This window comes from Oncorhynchus mykiss, chromosome 3, assembly GCF_013265735.2.
Source record: "Oncorhynchus mykiss isolate Arlee chromosome 3, USDA_OmykA_1.1, whole genome shotgun sequence".
In the NCBI taxonomy this organism is placed as follows: Eukaryota; Metazoa; Chordata; class Actinopteri; order Salmoniformes; family Salmonidae; genus Oncorhynchus; species Oncorhynchus mykiss.
The window spans coordinates 66,279,084-66,298,311 of NC_048567.1; the positions used below are offsets into that span (position 1 = coordinate 66,279,084).

The 19,228-nt window shown below is 43.7% G+C and overlaps 1 protein-coding gene across 1 annotated transcript in view; it reads right to left on the reverse strand.

The window, feature by feature from the left end:
* Window positions 1-16,804, reverse strand: part of LOC110520429 (probable ribonuclease ZC3H12C) — a 27,703-nt gene extending 10,899 nt beyond the window's left edge. Inside the window, exons 1-3 of the mRNA XM_021597740.2 lie at window positions 16,455-16,804; window positions 5,818-6,616; window positions 5,509-5,648 (exon numbers count right to left, since the gene is read on the reverse strand). Of these exons, the coding sequence (XP_021453415.2) occupies window positions 5,509-5,648; window positions 5,818-6,509 (832 nt within the window). The 5' untranslated portion in view covers window positions 6,510-6,616; window positions 16,455-16,804. The remainder of the gene's footprint in view (window positions 1-5,508; window positions 5,649-5,817; window positions 6,617-16,454) is intronic.
* Window positions 16,805-19,228: the final 2,424 nt, after the last annotated feature.

The window sequence follows — 19,228 nt, forward strand, 5'->3', positions numbered from 1 at the left end:
TGTAAATGAGAAGTTGTTCTCAACTGGCCTACCTGGTTAAATAAATACATAAAAAGAAAATAAAACACGGCTACTAGAATCTTGACCAGAACTAAAAAATGTGATCATATTGCTCCAGTGCTAGCCTCTTTACACTGGTTTCCTGTTAAGGCAAGGGCTGATTTCAAGGTTTTACTGCTAATCTTTCCAATTTGGTCCTATATACCTACACGTACGCTACAGTCACAAGATGCAGGCCTCCTTATTGTCCCTAGAATTTCTAAGCAAACAGCTGGAGGCAGGGCTTTCTCCTATAGAGCTCCATTTTTATGGAATGGTCTAACTATCCATGTGAGAGACGCAGACTCAGTCTCAAACTTTAGGTCTTTATTGAAGACTCATCTCTTCAGTAGGTCCTATGATTGAGTGTAGTCTGGCCCAGGGGTGTGAAGGTGAACGGAAAGGTACTGGAGCAACGAACCTCCCTTGCTGTCTCTACCTGGCCGGTTCCCCTCTCTCCACTGGGATTTTCTGCCTCTAACCTTATTACGGGGGCTGAGTCACTGGCTTATTAGTGCTCTTCCAGGCCGTCCCTAGGAGTGGTGCGTCACTTGAGTGGGTTGAGTCACTGACGTGATCTTCCTGTCCGGGTTGACGCCCCCCCTCGGGTTCGTGCCATGGGGGAGATCTTCGTGGGCTATACTCTGCCTTGTCTCAGGGTAGTAAGTTGGTGGTTTGAAGATATCCCTCTAGTGGTGGTGGGGGCTGTGCTTTGGCGATGTGGGTGGGGTTATATTCTGCCTGTTTGGCCCTGTCCGGGGGTATTGTCGGATGGGGCCACAGTGTCTCCCGACCCCTCCTGTCTCAGCCTCCAGTATTTATGTTGCAATAGTTTTTGTGTCGGGGGGCTAGGGTCAGTCTGTTATATCTGGATTATTTCTCCTGTCTTATCTGGTGTCCTTTGTGAATTTAAGTATGCTCCCTCTAACTCTCTTTCTCTCTTTCTCTTTCTCTCTTTTCTCACTTTTCTCTCTTCTCTCGGAGGACCTGAGCCCTAGGACCATGCCTCAGGACTACCTGGCCTGATGACTCCTTGCTGTCCCCAGTCCACCCCAGTCCACCTGCTGCTGCTCCAGTTTCAACTGTTCTGCCTGCAGCTATGGAACCCTGACCTGTTCACCGGACGTGCTACCTTGTGCCTTGTACTGCAGCTGCTGTCTCTAACTCTGAATGATCGGCTATGAAAAGCCAACTGACATTTACCCCTGAGGTGCTGACCTGTTGCACCATCTATGACCACTGTGATTATTATTATTTGACCCTGCTGGTCATACATGAATGTTTGAACATCTTGGCCATGTACTCTTATAATCTCCACCCGGCACAGCCAGAAGAGGACTGGCCACCCCTCAGAGCCTGGTTCCTCTCTAGGTTTCTTCCTGGGTTCCTGCCTTTCTAGGGAGTTTTTCCTAGCCACAGTGCTTCTACATCTGCATTGCTTGCTGTTTGGGGTTTTAGGCTGGGTTTCTGTATAGCACTTATGACATCGGCTGATGTAAAAGGGCTTTATAAATACATTTGATTGATTGATTGGACTTATACAGTATAATATAAACTAGGAACTTAGGTGCAGAAATCGACTATGGCTTCAGACTTTTACTCTGGTGAGACATGTAAAAACCAATTAATTAAGATGGCAACGACAGAGAGGGCTGCCTCACTTCTAGTCCTTTGGAAACTTTGCAATACACTCACAATAACATCTGCTAACCATGTGTATGTGACCAATAACATTTATTTTGATTTGATTTGAATTCATGAACAAAGCCACCCAGCGTTTGTTTGTGATTATTTTCTGATGAAACATTTAAATGTCAAGTAGCCCAACACCAGGGCTCGGCTTGTGCCTATAGAGAATGTAAAAGTACGCAATTCCCACCTATATGAAAATAAGCAATGATATCGGTAAAATGTTAGACAAGTCTATAACAGTCTAAAGTGGCTTCAGGTTTGTCCTTGAATTGGTGTGCATCCCTCGCTTTTGCAACCATGAAAAACACTTTAAAATTGACACATAGTTACACATCATATATGTTTGTGTTTATATTGAACTTTTATCAATGATAAAACATAATGCAAGTCCTTTATACTGCAGAAATGTATGTTTATGCCTTGAAACAAAGTATCATTGGTGTTACTCAATTTCAATTAAGGGAAATCATTAATCTTATCCTCCATTTTTGTCCTCTCTAGTGAACATCAGTTCTTGGTCCGTATCTCTAAGGCCATGCAAGCCACTGTATTAAGTCATGTTGTCCCTTTGAGAGGACATTCTGGGATGTTCAATTATATCACGTGTGGTGGTATGACCGTGACAACTTTATCTTCCTGGTAGAAGAAAATGGCTGCCGTCAGAATCAGCACATTTTATGGAAATTTGAAAAGAAGTGTGTAATTAATAATTATAATTTTTGTCAGTTTGATATTCAAATTACTTCTAGTGAGTGAATATCCCAGGAATAGTTAAAAACCTTTTGTGACTAGCGGGCAGTATTTTCATTTTTGGAAAAATAACGTTCCCGTAGTAAACAGGATATTTTGTCAGGACAAGATGCTAGAATATGCATATAATTGACAGCTTTGGATAGTAAACACTCTAAAGTTTCCAAAATTGTAAAAATATTGTCCGTGAGTATAACAGAACTGATAGTGCAGGCAAAAGCCTGAGAAAAATCCAATCCGGAGGTGCCTCATGTTTTGAAAGCGCTGCGTTCCAATGCGTCCCTATTGAGTAGTGAATGGCCTATCAACCAGATTACCTTTTCTCCGTATTACCCAAGGTGTCTACAGCATTGTGACGTAGTTTTACGCATTTATGTTGAAGAATACCCGTAAGCGGCTACATTGCGCAAGTGGTCACCTGATGCTCTCAGAGTGATTCTGGCGTAAAATACAGATGTAGCCATTATTCCAATCGGTCCTACTGAAAAACCAATTGTCCCGGTGGATATATTATCAAATAGATATTTGGAAAAACACCTTGAGGATTGATTATAAAAAACTTTTGCCATGTTTCTGTCGATATTATGGAGCTAATTTGGAATATTTTTCCGAGTTTTCGTGACTGCAATTTCCGGGCGATTTCTCAGCCAAACGTGAAGAACAAACAGAGCTATTTCGCCTACAAAAATCATATTTTTGGAAAAAATGAACATTGGCTATCTAACTGGGAGTCTTGTGAGTGAAAACATCCGAAGCTCATCAAAGGTAAACGATTTAATTTGATTGCTTTTCTGATTTCCGTGACCAAGTTACCTGCTGCTAGCTGGACAAAATGCTATGCTAGGCTATCGATAAACTTACACAAATGCTTGTCTAGCTTTGGCTGTAAAGCATATTTTGAAAAAAGGCTAAGCTGTGTCTCAATATATTTCACTTGTGATTTACATGAATAGGAATATTTCCTAGGAATATTTATGTCCGTTGTGTTATGCTAATTAGTGTCAGTCGATGATTCCACTCCCTCATGCGGGATGGGGAGTCACTAGAGGTTAAATGAGTTGGCAGGACTGTGTAATAATTGTTTCACATTAAATAAGAGCTAATTAAGAAATTCCCTCTATAGTGGACACCCAGATGCCACAATGATGTTTTTCACCTACTGTGCCCATTGACTGCAATGTACAGTTGTGGCCAAAAGATTTGAGAATGACACAAATATTAATTTCCACAAAGTTTGCTGCTTTATGTTATATATTTTTTGTCAGATGTTACTATGGAATACTGAAGTATAATTACAAGCATTTCATAAGTGTCAAAGGCTTTTATTGACAATTACATTAAGTTGATGCAAAGAGTCAATATTTGCAGTGTTCACCCTTCTTTTTCAAGACCTCTGCAATCCGCCCTGGCATGCTTTCAATTAACTTCTGGGCCACATCCTGACTGATGGCAGCCCATTCTTGCATAATCAATGCTTGAAGTTTGTCAGAATTTGTGGAGTTTTGTTTGTCCACCCGCCTCTTGAGGATTGACCACAAGTTCTCAATGTGATTAAGGTCTGGGGAGTTTTCTGGCCATGGACCCAAAATATCGATGTTTTGTTCCCCGAGCCACGTAGTTATCACTTTTGCCTTATGGCAAGGTGCTCCATCATGCTGGAAAAGACATTGTTCATCACCAAACTGTTCCTGGATGGTTGGGAGAAGTTGCTCTCGGAAGATGTGTTGGTACCATTCTTTATTCATGGCTGTGTTCTTAGGCAAAATTGTGAGTGAGCCCACTCCCTTGGCTGAGAAGCAACCCCACACATGAATGGTCTCAGGATGCTTTACTGTTGGCATGACACAGGACTGATGGTAGCGCTCACCTTGTCTTCTCCGGACATGCTTTTTTCATGATGCCCCAAACAATTTAAAAGGCAATTCATCAGAGAAAATGTGAGGCAGATGAACTCACACCTGCCTGCTGCCATTCCTGAGCAAGCTCTATACTGGTGGTGCCCAAATCCCGCAGCTGAATCAACTTTAGGAGACGGTCCTTGCGCTTGCTGGACTTTCTTGGGCACAATGAAGCCTTCTTCACAACAAATGAACCACTCTCCTTGAAGTTCTTGATGATCCGTTAAATGGTTGATATAGATGCAATCTTACTTCAGCAATATCCTTGCCTGTGAAGCCCTTTTTGCGCAAAGCAATTATTGCTGTTTCCTTGCAGGTAGCCATGGTTGACAGAGGAAGAACAATGATTCCAAGCACCACCCTCCTTTTGAAGCTTCTAGTCTGTTATTCGAACTCAATCAGCATGACAGAGTGATCTCCAGCCTTGTCCTCGTCAACACTCACACCTGTGTTAACGAGAGAATCACTGACATGATGTCAGCTGGTCCTTTTGTGACAGGGCTGAAATGCAGTGGAAATGTTTTTGTGGGATTCAGTTTATTTGCATGGCAAAGAGGGACTTTGCAATTAATTGCAATTCATCTGATCACTCTTAATAACATTCTGGAGTATATGCAAATTGCCATCATACAAACTGAGGAAGCAGACTTTGTGAAAATTAATATTTATGTTATTCTCAAAACATTTTTCGCCCTTACTGTACATGTTTTCATAATTAAATCATAATGACCACTACAGAGGACAATTTTGCTCTTACCATGAAATATAAATAACTATTTTTTTTTAAATAACTAAATAATTTTTTCTAAACACATTTTTGGTAACATGTTTTTTTCCACCCCAAACACTTATGTTATGTAAAAAAACAAAAAAACAATTCCAAACATTTTTTGGGGGGTCTCAGGAGGATAGATCACGGTTTTTAAGGGTTAATGTCCTGAGATTTGAGCATCCTCAATTACCTAAAATGTGTTATTGGTGTTACTGTCCTTTGACAGTAAAGTGAAGACACACATGTTGGGAGAAAGAGGTGATTTAAAACAGGAATGAGGGTGGAGTTTAATCAAAATAAGGTGGGGGTTTGGAGAGTTATGGAATGTTGGGGGTGCACGTGGAAATGCTGGTTAACCTGTGATGAGAGTGTCCGGTCTGGACTGTTCCTTTCTCCAGGCGGGCACAAACACAGTGATGTCACGGTGACCGCGCTCAAGGAACCAATCAACAGCCAGCTGGATGCCGTGACAGGAGAACACTTCCTTATTCCCATGGCTGTGGAAAAACATACACAAATCCATGGTCATGAAATTCTTGGCGTCTTCGTTTATTTCTATAATACTACAGAATAAAGATTAGAAGAACTAGTGGATAAGGTTTTTCAGAGTGAAAAGGAACCTGAGTAAAGTGTTTCTGAATGCAGCAGCAGTTTGTGTTGACTCACCTCATGGCTACATTACTCCCATCCACCACCACAGGCCTGATGTTCTCCTTGTCATCCAACAGCAGCTGGGAGGAGCAGTCCAGCCTGCAGGAGTCCAGAGAGGAGGAGGATAAGGAGGAGGAGGAGGGCGAGTGGGAGGTGGCTGACCCTCCAGCCTGATCCGTTTCTGACTTGGTGCCCAGTTTGACCAGTTCTCCCAGTATGTCATTGATGAGGGCGTCGGGCCCTAGCTTCCGCACAACCAGCAGAACCAGCTCCTCAGAGTAGCCCAGCTTCAGGGCAAACTCCAACTTGGAGCGATACTCTGTGAAGGGGTTGGTGGAGTGTTTTGGGTCTCTAGATTGGGGGCTCTGTGCCGGGCCCTGCCCAGCAGGGTGACAGGGGAGTGGGTGGGTGGTCTGAGCATCAGAACCAGAGCCATGTTGGACCCCTCGCTCATCCTCGCTGTCTGACGCAGCACTCTCTTCAGAGGAGTTACTACAACAACTACTACTGCTGATGCTGCTACTACTGACACTGCTATGGGTGCCTCCTACCTCCGTCTCGTCCCTCTCCAAGGCTCCTGAGTGGGTGCCAACTGTGGCACTCAAGCTGGCCTGGCGGTCGGTGCCTTCCACGTGGAGGTAGTCCAAATCCAGCCCCAGGTTGAGGATGTGGCCTGTTTCATCCTCCAGATGGTCCTTCAGGCCCATTAAGCCGTCTCATACATCCAGTATCTAACACCGGACCTCTGACCCCGGACGACCCCAATGTCACTGCTGCTGATAGGCTGCTCTCTGACCAATCCTGAGACAGAAGCCTGGGGGAGAAGGAGGGGCATTGGTCAGACTGGTTTCCTCCTGTAAATCTGGGGAATTTTCAATACTTTTCTATCTGAACCTTTCGTAATGTTACAATTAACCCCCAAGTGATTTGACTCCTATTTCCTAACTTGTTGAGATACTTTATAACAGCCAGAGTAAATCAGCTCTCCCCATGCTGCAGGCGGTAGGTAACCTTGAAGAGCTCTAATTGAGTAACCTGAGCTGTAGTAGAGCTTATTAAGCGTTAGGCTGAATGACACACCAGATGCATTTCCAAAAGGGCAGGTTTAAAACCATAATTTCCATCATTCACTTCAACTGATTTGCATTTTAGCAGCGATGAGATCAGCAGTCAGAGAAGCTCTCATCAACGTCGGTGTTAACAACACACCGTGCTAAGACACACAAACCTGAAGAATTGACACTAAATAACATACTCTGCATTGCACCTACACCCATACATTTTTTTTGTCTTGACATGATTTAAAGGGCTCTTTACATCCACCACCTGATGTTCAAACTAGGATCAGTGGTTGTGTGCTGGGGTTTGTGATTGGCTGAAAAAAAGAAAGACCTGTTCTAATGGGCCAGCCTCCTAATTTCTCAGTGACCCCTTTAAAAGGGACATGTATTACAGCATCATCTGAACACGGTGACACACTAATGTAGGGACCCAGGGAAACCTGGACTCAGGGGTATACGCAATATAATAAAGAATTATATAAACAAAACTCTAAAAAATTAGAGTTATTTATTTATTTATTTAGCCTTTATTTAACCAGGTAGGCAAGTTGAGAACAAGTTCTAATTTACAATTGCGACCAGGCCAAGATAAAGCAAAGCAGTACGACACATACAACGACACAGAGTTACACATGGAGTAAAACAAACATACAGTCATTAATACAGTAGAAACAAGTCTATAAACGATGTGAGCAAATGAGGTGAGATAAGGGAGGTAAAGGCAAAAAAAAGGCCATGGTGTCAATGGAAATACAATATAGCAAGTAAAACACTGGAATGGTAGATTTGCAGTGGAAGAATGTGCAAAGTAGAAATACAAATAATGGGGTGCAAAGGAGCAAAATAAATAAATAAATAAAATAAAATAAATACAGTAGGGAAAGAGGTAGTTGTTTGGGCTAAATTATAGGTGGGCTATGTACAGGGACAGTAATCTGTAAGCTGCTCTGACAGCTGGTGCTTAAAGCTGGTGAGGGAGATAAGTGTTTCCAGTTTCAGAGATTTTTGTAGTTCGTTCCAGTCATTGGCAGCAGAGAACTGGAAGGAGAGGCGGCCAAAGAAATAATTGGTTTTGGGGGTGACCAGAGAGATATACCTGCTGGAGCGCGTGCTACAGGTGGGTGATGCTATGGTGACCAGCGAGCTAAGATAAGGGGGGACTTTACCTAGCAGGGTCTTGTAGATGACATGGAGCCAGTGGGTTTGGCGACGAGTATGAAGCGAGGGCCAGCCAACGAGAGCGTACAGGTCGCAATGGTGGGTAGTATATGGGGCTTTGGTGACAAAACGGTTTGCACTGTGATAGACTGCATCCAATTTGTTGAGTAGGGTATTGGAGGCTATTTTGTAAATGACATCGCCGAAGTAGAGGATTGGTAGGATGGTCAGTTTTACAAGGGTATGTTTGGCAGCATGAGTGAAGGATGATTTGGTGCGAAATAGGAAGCCAATTCTAGATTTAACTTTGGATCGAAGATGTTTGATGTGGATCTGGAAGGAGAGTTTACAGTCTAACCAGACACCTAGGTATTTGTAGTTGTCCACGTATTCTAAGTCAGAGCCGTCCAGAGTAGTGATGTTGGACAGGCGGGCAGGTGCAGGCAGCGATCGGTTGAAGAGCATGCATTTAGTTTTACTTGTATTTAAGAGCAATTGGAGGCCACAGAAGGAGAGTTGTATGGCATTGAAGCTTGCCTGGAGGGTTGTTAACACAGTGTCCAAAGATGGGCCAGAAGTATACAGAATGGTGTCGTCTGCGTAGAGGTGGATCAGAGACTCACCAGCAGCAAGAGCGACATCATTGATGTATACAGAGAAGAGAGTAGGTCCAAGAATTGAACCCTGTGGCACCCCCATAGAGACTGCCAGAGGTCCGGACAGCAGACCCTCCGATTTGACACACTGAACTCTATCAGAGAAGTAGTTGGTGAATAAGGCGAGGCAATCATTTGAGAAACCAAGGCTGTCGAGTCTGCCGATAAGGATGTCGTGATTGACAGAGTCGAAAGCCTTGGCCAGATCAATGAATACGGCTGCACAGTAATGTTTCTTATTGATGGCGGTAAAGATATCGTTTAGGACCTTGAGCGTGGCTGAGGTGCACCCATGACCAGCTCTGAAACCAGATTGCATAGCAGAGAGGGTATGGTGAGATTCGAAATGGTCGGTAATCTGTTTGTTGACTTGGCTTTCGAAGACCTTAGAAAGGCAGGGTAGGATAGATATAGGTCTGTAGCAGTTTGGGTCAAGAGTGTCCCCCCCTTTGAAGAGGGGGATGACCGCAGCTGCTTTCCAATCTTTGGGAATCTCAGATGACACGAAAGAGAGGTTGAACAGGTTAGTAATAGGGGTGGCAACAATTTTGGCAGATCATTTTAGAAAGAAAGGGTCCAGATTGTCTAGCCCGGGGTCCAGATTTTGCAGCTCTTTCAGAACATCAGCTGACTGGATTTGGGAGAAGGAGAAATGGGGAAGGCTTGGGCGAGTGGGGGATGCAGTGCTGTTGACTGGGGTATGGGTAGCCAGGTGGAAAGCATGGCCAGCCGTAGAAAAATGCTTATTGAAATTCTCAATTATAGTGGATTTATCAGTGGTGACAGTGTTTCCTATCTTCAGTGCAGTGGGCAGCTGGGAGGAGGTGTTCTTATTCTCCATGGACTTTACAGTGTCCCAGAACTTTTTTGTGTTAGTGTTGCAGGAAGCAAATTTCTGCCTGAAAAAGCTAGCCTTGGCTTTTCTAACTGCCTGTGTATAATGGTTTCAAGCTTCCCTGAAAAGCTGCATATCACGGGGGCTGTTCGATGCTAATGCAGAACGCCATAGGATGTTTTTGTGTTGGTTATGGGCAGTCAGGTCTGGGGAGAACCAAGGGCTATATCTGTTCCTGGTTCTAAATTTCTTGAATGGGGCATGCTTATTTAAGATGGTTAGGAAGGCATTTAAAAACAAAATAACCAGGCATCCTCTACTGATGAGATCAATATCCTTCCAGGATACCCCGGCCAGGTCGATTAGAAATGCCTGCTTGCTGAAGTGTTTCACGGAGCGTTTGACAGTTATGAGTGGAGGTAGTTTGACCGCTGACCCATTACGGATGCAGTCAATGAGGCAGTGATCGCTGAGATCTTGGTTGAAGACAGCAGAGGTGTATTTAGAGGGCAAGTTGGTTAGGATGATATCTTTGAGGGTGCCCGTGTTTACGGCTTTGGGGAGGTACCTAGTAGGTTCATTGATCATTTGTGTGAGATTGAGGGCATCAAGCTTAGATTGTAGGATGGGTGGGGTGTTAAGCATGTTCCAGTTTAGGTCGCCTAGCAGCACGAGCTCTGAAGATAGATGGGGGGCAATCAGTTCACATATGGTGTCCAGAGCGCAGCTGGGGGCAGAGGGTGGTCTATAGCAGGCGGCAACGGTGAGAGACTTGTTTTTAGAGGTGGATTTTTAAAAGTAGAAGTTCAAATTGTCTGGGTACAGACTTGGATAGTAGGACATAACTCTGCAGGCTATCTTTGCAGTAGATTGCAACACCACCCCCTTTGGCAGTTCTATCTTGTCTGAAAATGTTGTAGTTTGGGATGAAAATTTCTGAATTTTTGGTGGTCTTCCTAAGCCAGGATTCAGACACAGCTAGAACATCCGGGTTGGCAGAGTGTGCTAAAGCAGTGAATAAAACAAACTTAGGGAGGAGGCTTCTAATGTTAATATGCATGAAACCAAGGCTATTACGGTTACAGAAGTCATCAAAAGAGATGCCTGGGGAATAGGAGTGGAGCTAGGCACTGCAGGGCCTGGATTCACCTCTACATCACCAGAGGAAAAGAGTAGGAGTAGGATAAGGGTACGGCTAAATGCAATGAGATATGGTCATCTAGAACGTCTGGAACAGAGAGTAAAAGGAGGTTTCTTGGGGCTATAAAACAGCTACACGGTATAATGTACAGACAAAGGTATGGTAGGATGTGAATACAGTGGAGGTAAACCTAGGTATTGAGTGATGATGAAAGAGATATGTCTCTAGAAACATCATTGAAACCAGGAGATGTCATCGCATGTGTGGGCGGTGGAACTAATAGGTTGTATAAGGTATAGTGAGCAGGACTAGAGGCTCTACAGTGAAATAAGCCAATAAACACTAACCAGAACAGCAATGGACAAGGCATATTGACATTAAGGAGAGGCATGCTTAGTCGATTGATCAAAAGGTTCAAGTGAGTAGTGAGGTTGGTTGGGGTCACGGCGATTCAGACAGCTAGCCGGGCCATCGGTAGCAAGCTAGCATAGGATGTAGGTCTGTTTTTAGCCACCTCGTGCGTTTCTGTCGGTAGGATTAGTAGGGTTCCGTGATCAATCCTATTCGCAAAAAAAAAAAATGATATAGTTATAGAGGCCCAAGAAAGAAAAAAAAATGTCTGATAGTTCTATTCAGATAGCAGCCGATAAGACAGCTAACGATTAGCGGACCGCAGATGGGTGTTCGGGTAACGTCGCGACGGAGGAGCCAGCTGGATAACTCCCTCGGGCAGATAACGTCGGTAGTCCAGTTGTGAAGGCCCGGTGGGGCTCCGTGTTGGCAGTAAAACGGTTCCGGATAGGTGATTGTAGCCCAGGAGGGACTGATGGAACTCTTCAGCTGGCTAGCTCTGGAATAATTTATGTTTGCTCCGGAATCGACGTAAGCCGATAGTCACACGGATAGCAGCTAGCTAGCTGCGAGATCTAGGTATAAATGTCCAGAGCTTGCGGTTGAAATCCGGGGAAATGGAGAGAAAAATAGGTCCGGTATATTCCGGTCCGAGCCGCGCCGTACAAAACTGGCGATAGATTTTTGAGCTAAAGGATAGCTGATGACCACAAACCGTGGTTAGCTGAATACGAACGATTAGCCAGTAAATAAGCTAACTAGCTTCTGGCTAGCTTCTGATTAGCTTCTGGTTAGCTTCAGGCTAGCTTCTGGTTAGCTTCTGGTTAGCTTCTGGCTAACTTCTGGCTAGCTTCTGTCTAGTTTCTGGCTAGCTTCTGGCTAGCTTCTGGTTAGCTTCTGGCTAGCTTCTGGTTAGCTTCTATGGAGGATTACAGTTTGAGGTAAATAGTACTTTCCTTTTTTTAAATATAAATTGGTGAGGCGGGTTGCAGGAGAGTGTTTTGAAGATGAGTTTATGGAAAAGCAAAAATATATATAAATAGGTATGCGAAGAAAGTTGTAAATATATATATATACGGGACAATACAAGACGAGGACAAAAGACGTCTGACTGCTATGCCATCTTGGCCACTTATTAAGGTTAGGGTTAAGGTTAGTAGTTAGGTTAAAGAGTTAAGGTTAGGGGAAGGGTTAGCTAACATATTAAATTGTTGCAAAGTAGCTAAAAAGTAGTAAGTAGTTGCACAGTTGCTAATTAGCTAAAATGCTAAAGTTGTCAGTGATGAGATTTGAACACGGAATCATTGGGTTGCTAGACTTTTGCATTATATTAATATTTAATCAATGTGCACAAGCAGTTGTCCTATAGCCCTGTATTTACACCAGACCACTGCACATCTAACTTAAGGGAATGTCTGGAGTGGTATATGATTGTGTTTAAGTGTGTGGAGTGAAATATGAGTGTGTGTGCGGAGTGATATATGAGTGTGTATAAGTGTGTGTGTGTGTGTGTGGAGTGATGTATGAGTGTGTATATGTCTGTGTGTGTCTGCATGTATAAGTAGGGTAAAAGTGGGATCTCAGTACTGGAAAAAAGGCCTCCTAATGACCTGCCCCTCAGTATCCAAGCTGCTACCCCATTGTGGGTCGCTATGAATGCCACAAGATGGCTGAAATAATTTAGTCCTCTAACAACAAAAGGGGCACAAACAAAGAAAGAGAGAGTGTGTGTGTGGGAGGGTGATATGGGGGGGCTAAAGTGTGTCTGGCTTGCCGTCCCCAAACAATGCTGCTGCCACCCCAATCTGGACTCCTCTGACAGAGCATTGTTCCACAGCGGCGTGCGGTGTGCACAGACAGAGGATGGGGCTATTCAAACACACACACATACACACACACACACAATTACCCCATTAAAATCAGAAAAGATGTACTTGTGCGGGCCTGAGTCACTGCTCATCAGATGGAATCCGCAAGTGTTTAAACATGATAAGACACACTACACACACACCTACACAAACACACTCACCAACACACACACACACACCAACACTACACACACACAAACACAAACAAACACACCAACACGAACACGAACACACACACCAACATGAACACACACACACCAGCACTACACACACACCAACACGAACACACACACCAACACGAACACGAACACAAACACACACACACACACACACACACACACACACACACACACACACACACACACACACACACACATACACACACACACCAACACCACAAACACACCTACACGAACACACTCACCAACACACCACACACACAAACACAAACAAACACACCAACACGAACACGAACACACACACCAACATGAACACACACACACCAGCACTACACACACACCAATACTACACACACACACCAACACTACACATACACTCTTATTCTCTCTCTCTTTAAACACAAACACACAACCTCCAAATTTTACCCAAACAATCTTCCAAACAAATACAGACACCATTAAAATCTTCCATAAGCAGTGGATAAGGAGGTCAGATTATTTCCATGTTTCTACACATCATAGATATACTCATTCTCCCCATGAAGATAAGTAGTACAGTGCAGTTCTCAGTCCATTGATTGTACTGTAGTCAGATGTAAAGGACCATGGCTGAATAGACACTGAATTTAAATTACAATGTAGAGAGTTCCAAGGCTTTGAGATCAGATCAATGAATGCCAAAGGTCCTTTGACTCATTTATAGAGGACTGTGTCCATTTCTTCTTTATTTTACTTATTTATATGATGATTTAAATGTAATCTTGTTTTATTAAACACAACAACAGAAACCAGAACAATTCTGTATTAGAGATGAAGAGAAACTTGAATGGCTATTTAGAAAATAAGTGACCCTGGTTGCACATTTTATTTTGCATACAATAACCACAGACACTAGCAGTCCTAGAAACGCCACAACTGCTCTTCTCTCTGCACTGCCTCAGTCTCCAGCAAAGATGAGTGGAAGTAAATGTAAAGCTATACTTCCAGCTGGAGAGAGATACAAATAAAGACAAAGAATGATATGGAAAAATGGAAATAAAGGGCAAGCTAGATCTAGACATGGAGATAGCGACAGAGATGGAAGTGGGCGTTAAGGTCCTACTACAGTGAGCAGATGCTGCAGCCTCCTCCAGTGTTCGAGACGGTTGTACCTGGGGCTGGGGGAGAGAGCCAGGGTTAGCCCCCTTAGGCCCTGCTATCTCCCCTGGGGCTGGGGAAGACCTGACCTATTCCCCTCTGAATGCTGAGCCATGACACTCTGAAGTCTGCACTGAGCCAGGGACAAAGAAAGGGAGGTAAGAGGAGTGAAAGAGAGGGGGAGGAGGGACAGGGGGAGTGTATAGGCAGCAGGGGCAACAGATGCCTACTGAAACCACAGGGGACCATGGAAACTGGCGCTCAGTAAAGGCTGATACATATCACCACTGTCATGTGACCCGGTAATGGACCTCACTTTCACCCCTCAGCACAGACATGAACACAAATTTCCATTTGCTCAGTCGTTCACTCATTTTATATTCTGCCCCCCCATCTCTCTCTCTCTTGCTGTTGCTTCTCTCTCTCGCTCTCTCAATTAAATTAAATTAAATGGGGCTTTATTGGCATGGGAACATTGCCAAAGCAAGTGAAATAAACAATAAACAAAAGTTAACATTTTTAAATATTAAAATGTAACAGCAAATATTGCACTCAAAAAGACATTTCATGTGTTATATTATCAGCTATGTACAGTGTTTTAGCAATGTGCAAATACCTCTAGTACGAATAGTAGAGGAAGATAAATCAACAGATAAATATTGGTGTTATTTACAATGTTGTTTGTGCTCCACTGGTTGCCCTTTTCTCGTGGCAATGTGCCACAAATCTTACTGCTGTGATTGCACACTGTGGTATTTCGCCTGACAGATAGATATGTGAGTTTATCCGTGTTTGATTTGTTTTAAAATTCTTTGTGGGTCTGTGTGATCTGTGGCAGGAGGTTAGGAAGTGCAGCTCAGTTTCCACCTCATATTGTGGGCAGTGTGCACATAGTCTGTGTCACGGGTGTCGTCGGATGAAGGATGAGACCAAGGCGCAGCGTACTTTGAGTTCCACATACTTTATTAACGAACTGAAACTTTAGAAAAGACAAAACAATAAAGAATAGAACGACCGACCAGCTTCGTTGTGCAAACTACCTGCACACAAACAAAGACAAGATCCCACACAGAAGGAGGGAAAAGGGCTGCCTAAGTATGATCCACAATCAGAGACAACGATAGACAGCTGCCTCTGATTGGGAACCACACTCGGCCAGAAACAAAGAAATAAAGAACATAGAATGCCCACCCAAATCACACCCTGACCAAACCAAAAAAGAGACATAAAAAGGCTCTCTAAGGTCAGGGTGTGACAGTCTGTCTTCTCTTGAGAGCCAGGTCTGCCTATAAGTGGCCTCTATCAATAACAACGCTCACTGTGTCTGTACATAGCGACAGTGGACAGGTTGTCTCTCTCGCTCCCTCAGACAGAAATATTCACCGTATCATAATATACTGTGTGCGAAAGTATGTTTTATTTTCATTGGCAGCAATCCCTGACCTGTCTTTCCCCTGTCATTAAACATGAAGACTGGTGACTCTGAAAGTGCCTGACTACATGGATTGAACAATTTGATCTTTCAAACATAAACTGTATCTTTAGCCCAAAGGCGAAATGAAAAGCTTCAACATTAACACACTCCATCTTGTATTGTCTACTCCAACACTGTTTTATGGGTTAGAGCTATCTGGGATCCTTGGGCCATCCATACCCATAACCCTTACCTAACACTAACCTTAACCATTTTAAATGTAAACTTCAATGGGGTAGGGATTCCCTGGTTGCTATGTTCAGAGTATAAACATAATAATGTATGCCATTTAGCAGACGCTTTTATCCAAAGCAACTTAAAGTCATGCATACATACATTTTACATATGGGTGGCCCCTGGAATCAAACCCATAACCCTGGTGGTGCAAGCACCCTGCGCTACCGACTGAGGACCACATATCTATGTTTAGGACAATTAGCATCTTACATCTTTGCTGTTTTACTGATAGTATACCGGTATTATTGATTGTAGTCTATTTATCAATTCATTTATCATAGATATCAAATGAATAAATCATCAAACTGGGATAAAGCTTATCTATCATTAGATACATTTAAGATTGTTTCCAACCAAGAATTCGGAAAACAAAAACACTTAATCAAACACTTAAAGTAAATCACATAATCAATGACAATGAACAATTGTGCACTAAACTGCAACGGTCAGGATCAGGCAGAGAAAAATTTGATTTCAGATGTCGTTTTTACACTTGTTGTAACTATAAAATGAATGTATATAACTGCCTATACAAATGTTTATTAAAAGACTTACCACAGGCTTCAAGGAAGAAGAAAAGAACAGCAACACAAATACAGAAGGAACTCCTAAAGATATGCTCTGGACAGAATAGCTTTGGTCATTCCAGCATGCCAGAAGGACTTTCTCAGCTTTTTCAAATTTTGTACGTACAAATCCAGGTTCTATGTATCCAGCAGAGAATGAATAAAGTGACAAAAAATCCAAACGGAGGTGTAGTGAATCAAGCTTCCTTGTAGCACAGTGGTCCAAACTCAACTCAACTCAATGCCTTTTTAGGTTTGGTAGTGCTGCAGTCTGGTCCCAAGGCAGGAGGGTTGAACAATGTGAGTGTGAACAGATGGAGCTGCAGTGTCTACCATTCATTTCCCCATGACACACAGTCTGCCTAGTGACCAATAAGAGCACAGCAGTGAACACCACCAAGCCGTCTACTCCGGCACACATTTATTCACACACGCAAACATACACACACAAACTCACTCACTCACTCACTCACTCACTCACTCACTCACTCACTCACTCACTCACTCACTCACTCACTCACTCACTCACTCACTCACTCACTCACTCACTCACACACACACACACACACACACACACACACACACACACACACACACACACACACACACACACACACACACACACACACACACACACACACACACACACCACCCTAAACCCACTACCTCAACCCCCCCCCCCCCCATCAACACACACAAACCCACACACACCAATATGGCAATAAAATAAGCACCTCTCCCTTCCCTCCACCCCTCCAGCTCGAGCCATGAATGGACAAGGGGCGTGCACTGACAATGGCAGTCAAACAAAAGGGTCCCGGCCGGCAGGCAGCTGCAGAGGCACCAGGCTGCAGCCATTACAGAGCGGGAACACCTGGCTCACTGGGGACCACTGTCTCCCTTGGCTCCTTGTCCCCCAGAGGGTGGGGGTGGGCAGACAATGAGCTGAATTATGTTAAAAGTAGTGCATATTCCTAAATGGTGTTAGAAGAGATGGAATGGGGAAGGGGAGGATGGGGAAGAAGGAAAAAAGAGGGGAAAAGTTAAGATGGGGTTGTGGAGGGAGACCCTGCAAAAGCTTTCAGTGTCATTGGAGGTCCAGAGAGAAAGAGAGAGGGTGGATATCTCTCTGTCAGGAAACATACCTAATGGTGCCTACACACCTAATGGTGGCTTCACACCTAATGGTGCCTTCACACCTAATGGTGCCTACACACCTAATGGTGCCTTCACACCTAATGTTTCCTTCACACCTAATGGTGCCTTCAGAATCACTACACCCTAACTTGTAATTACAAGTGAAGGGAGACACTGCAAAAACGTTCAGTTTCATTGGAGGTCCAGAGAGAAAGAAAGAGGGAGAGCAAGAGAGAAAGAGAGAGAGAGGGGGATGAGGGCAAGGGGGTCCTAATTGTTTGGACACACTTCAACAAAATGGTGCACTCTTTTCAAAGGAATCGGATAGTGACAGACAGGGATTACTTTTGGACTTTGAGGTTATCAAAGAGTCAGTGTGAGGCAACAGTTAAACAACTGGGGTTGCTAACTCTCTGTCCTGGAGAGCCAGGGAGATGTCACATTACATTTCCTCTCCAGTTACTGTGACAACATGTATCCCATTATCACCTACAGACACATATTTGCATATAACACAGAAACCCCAAATGCAATATCTCCCAGGCACAAAGCCAAACTCAACTCTCCACACCGCTTTAACAAACAATAGAGAGACGTATATGTTGGTTTCTTCCTCTGCATAAACAAAACACAGAACAAGCAAACTCATGCCTTAAATCTAAAAAGAAATACAATCTCACAAAAGGCATCTTAGAGGTGCTCCAACACGTTTTAATTCGATAAAAAGAAAAGTGTTGACATAGTGAAATGCACTAAAACCAGTGATGCGTATCTATCTCTAGTCCTGTTGAGATCTGTTGCTAATGGCACCTTTACTTACACCTATGGTGCCTTCACACCTATGGTGCCTTCACACCTAATGGTGCCTTCACACCTAATGGTGCCTTCAGGAATGATTAAAAACACGAGTTTCGGAAGGTTAGATTGAACTACACCCCGACTCGTAATTTTTAGTTTTCCCGAATTGTGACTTTTCATCACTGTTCAACCAAAAGATGACAAGAAATCCATTTTTGACAACAAAACTCAGCAAAACAATAAACCAACATTTCACTGTCACCTGCGTTTATTTTCAGCAAACTTAACATGTGTAAGTATTTGTATGAACATAACAAGATTCAACAACTGAGACATAAACTGAACAAGTTCCACAGACATGTGACTAACAGAAATTGAATAATGTGTCCCTGAACAAAGGGGGGGTTAAAATCAAAAGTAACAGTCAGTATCTGGTGTGGCCAACAGCTGCATTAAGTACATTAAGTTCTTGCTGTGAGATGTTACCCCACTCTTCCACCAAGGTACCTGCAAGTTCCCGGGCATTTCTGGGGGGAATGGCCCTAACCCTCACCCTCCGATACAACAGGTCCCAGACATGCTCAATGGGCCTGAGATCTGGGCTCTTCGCTGACCATGGCAAAACACTGACATTCCTGTCTTGCCGGACATCACGCACAGAACAAGCAGTATGTCTGGTGGCATTGTCATGCTGGACGGTCATGTCAGGATGAGCCTGCAGGAAGGGTACCACATGAGGAAGGAGGATGTCTGCCCTGTAACGCACAGCGTTGAGATTGCCTGCAATGACAAGCTCAGTCTGATGATGCTGTGACACACCGCCGCAGA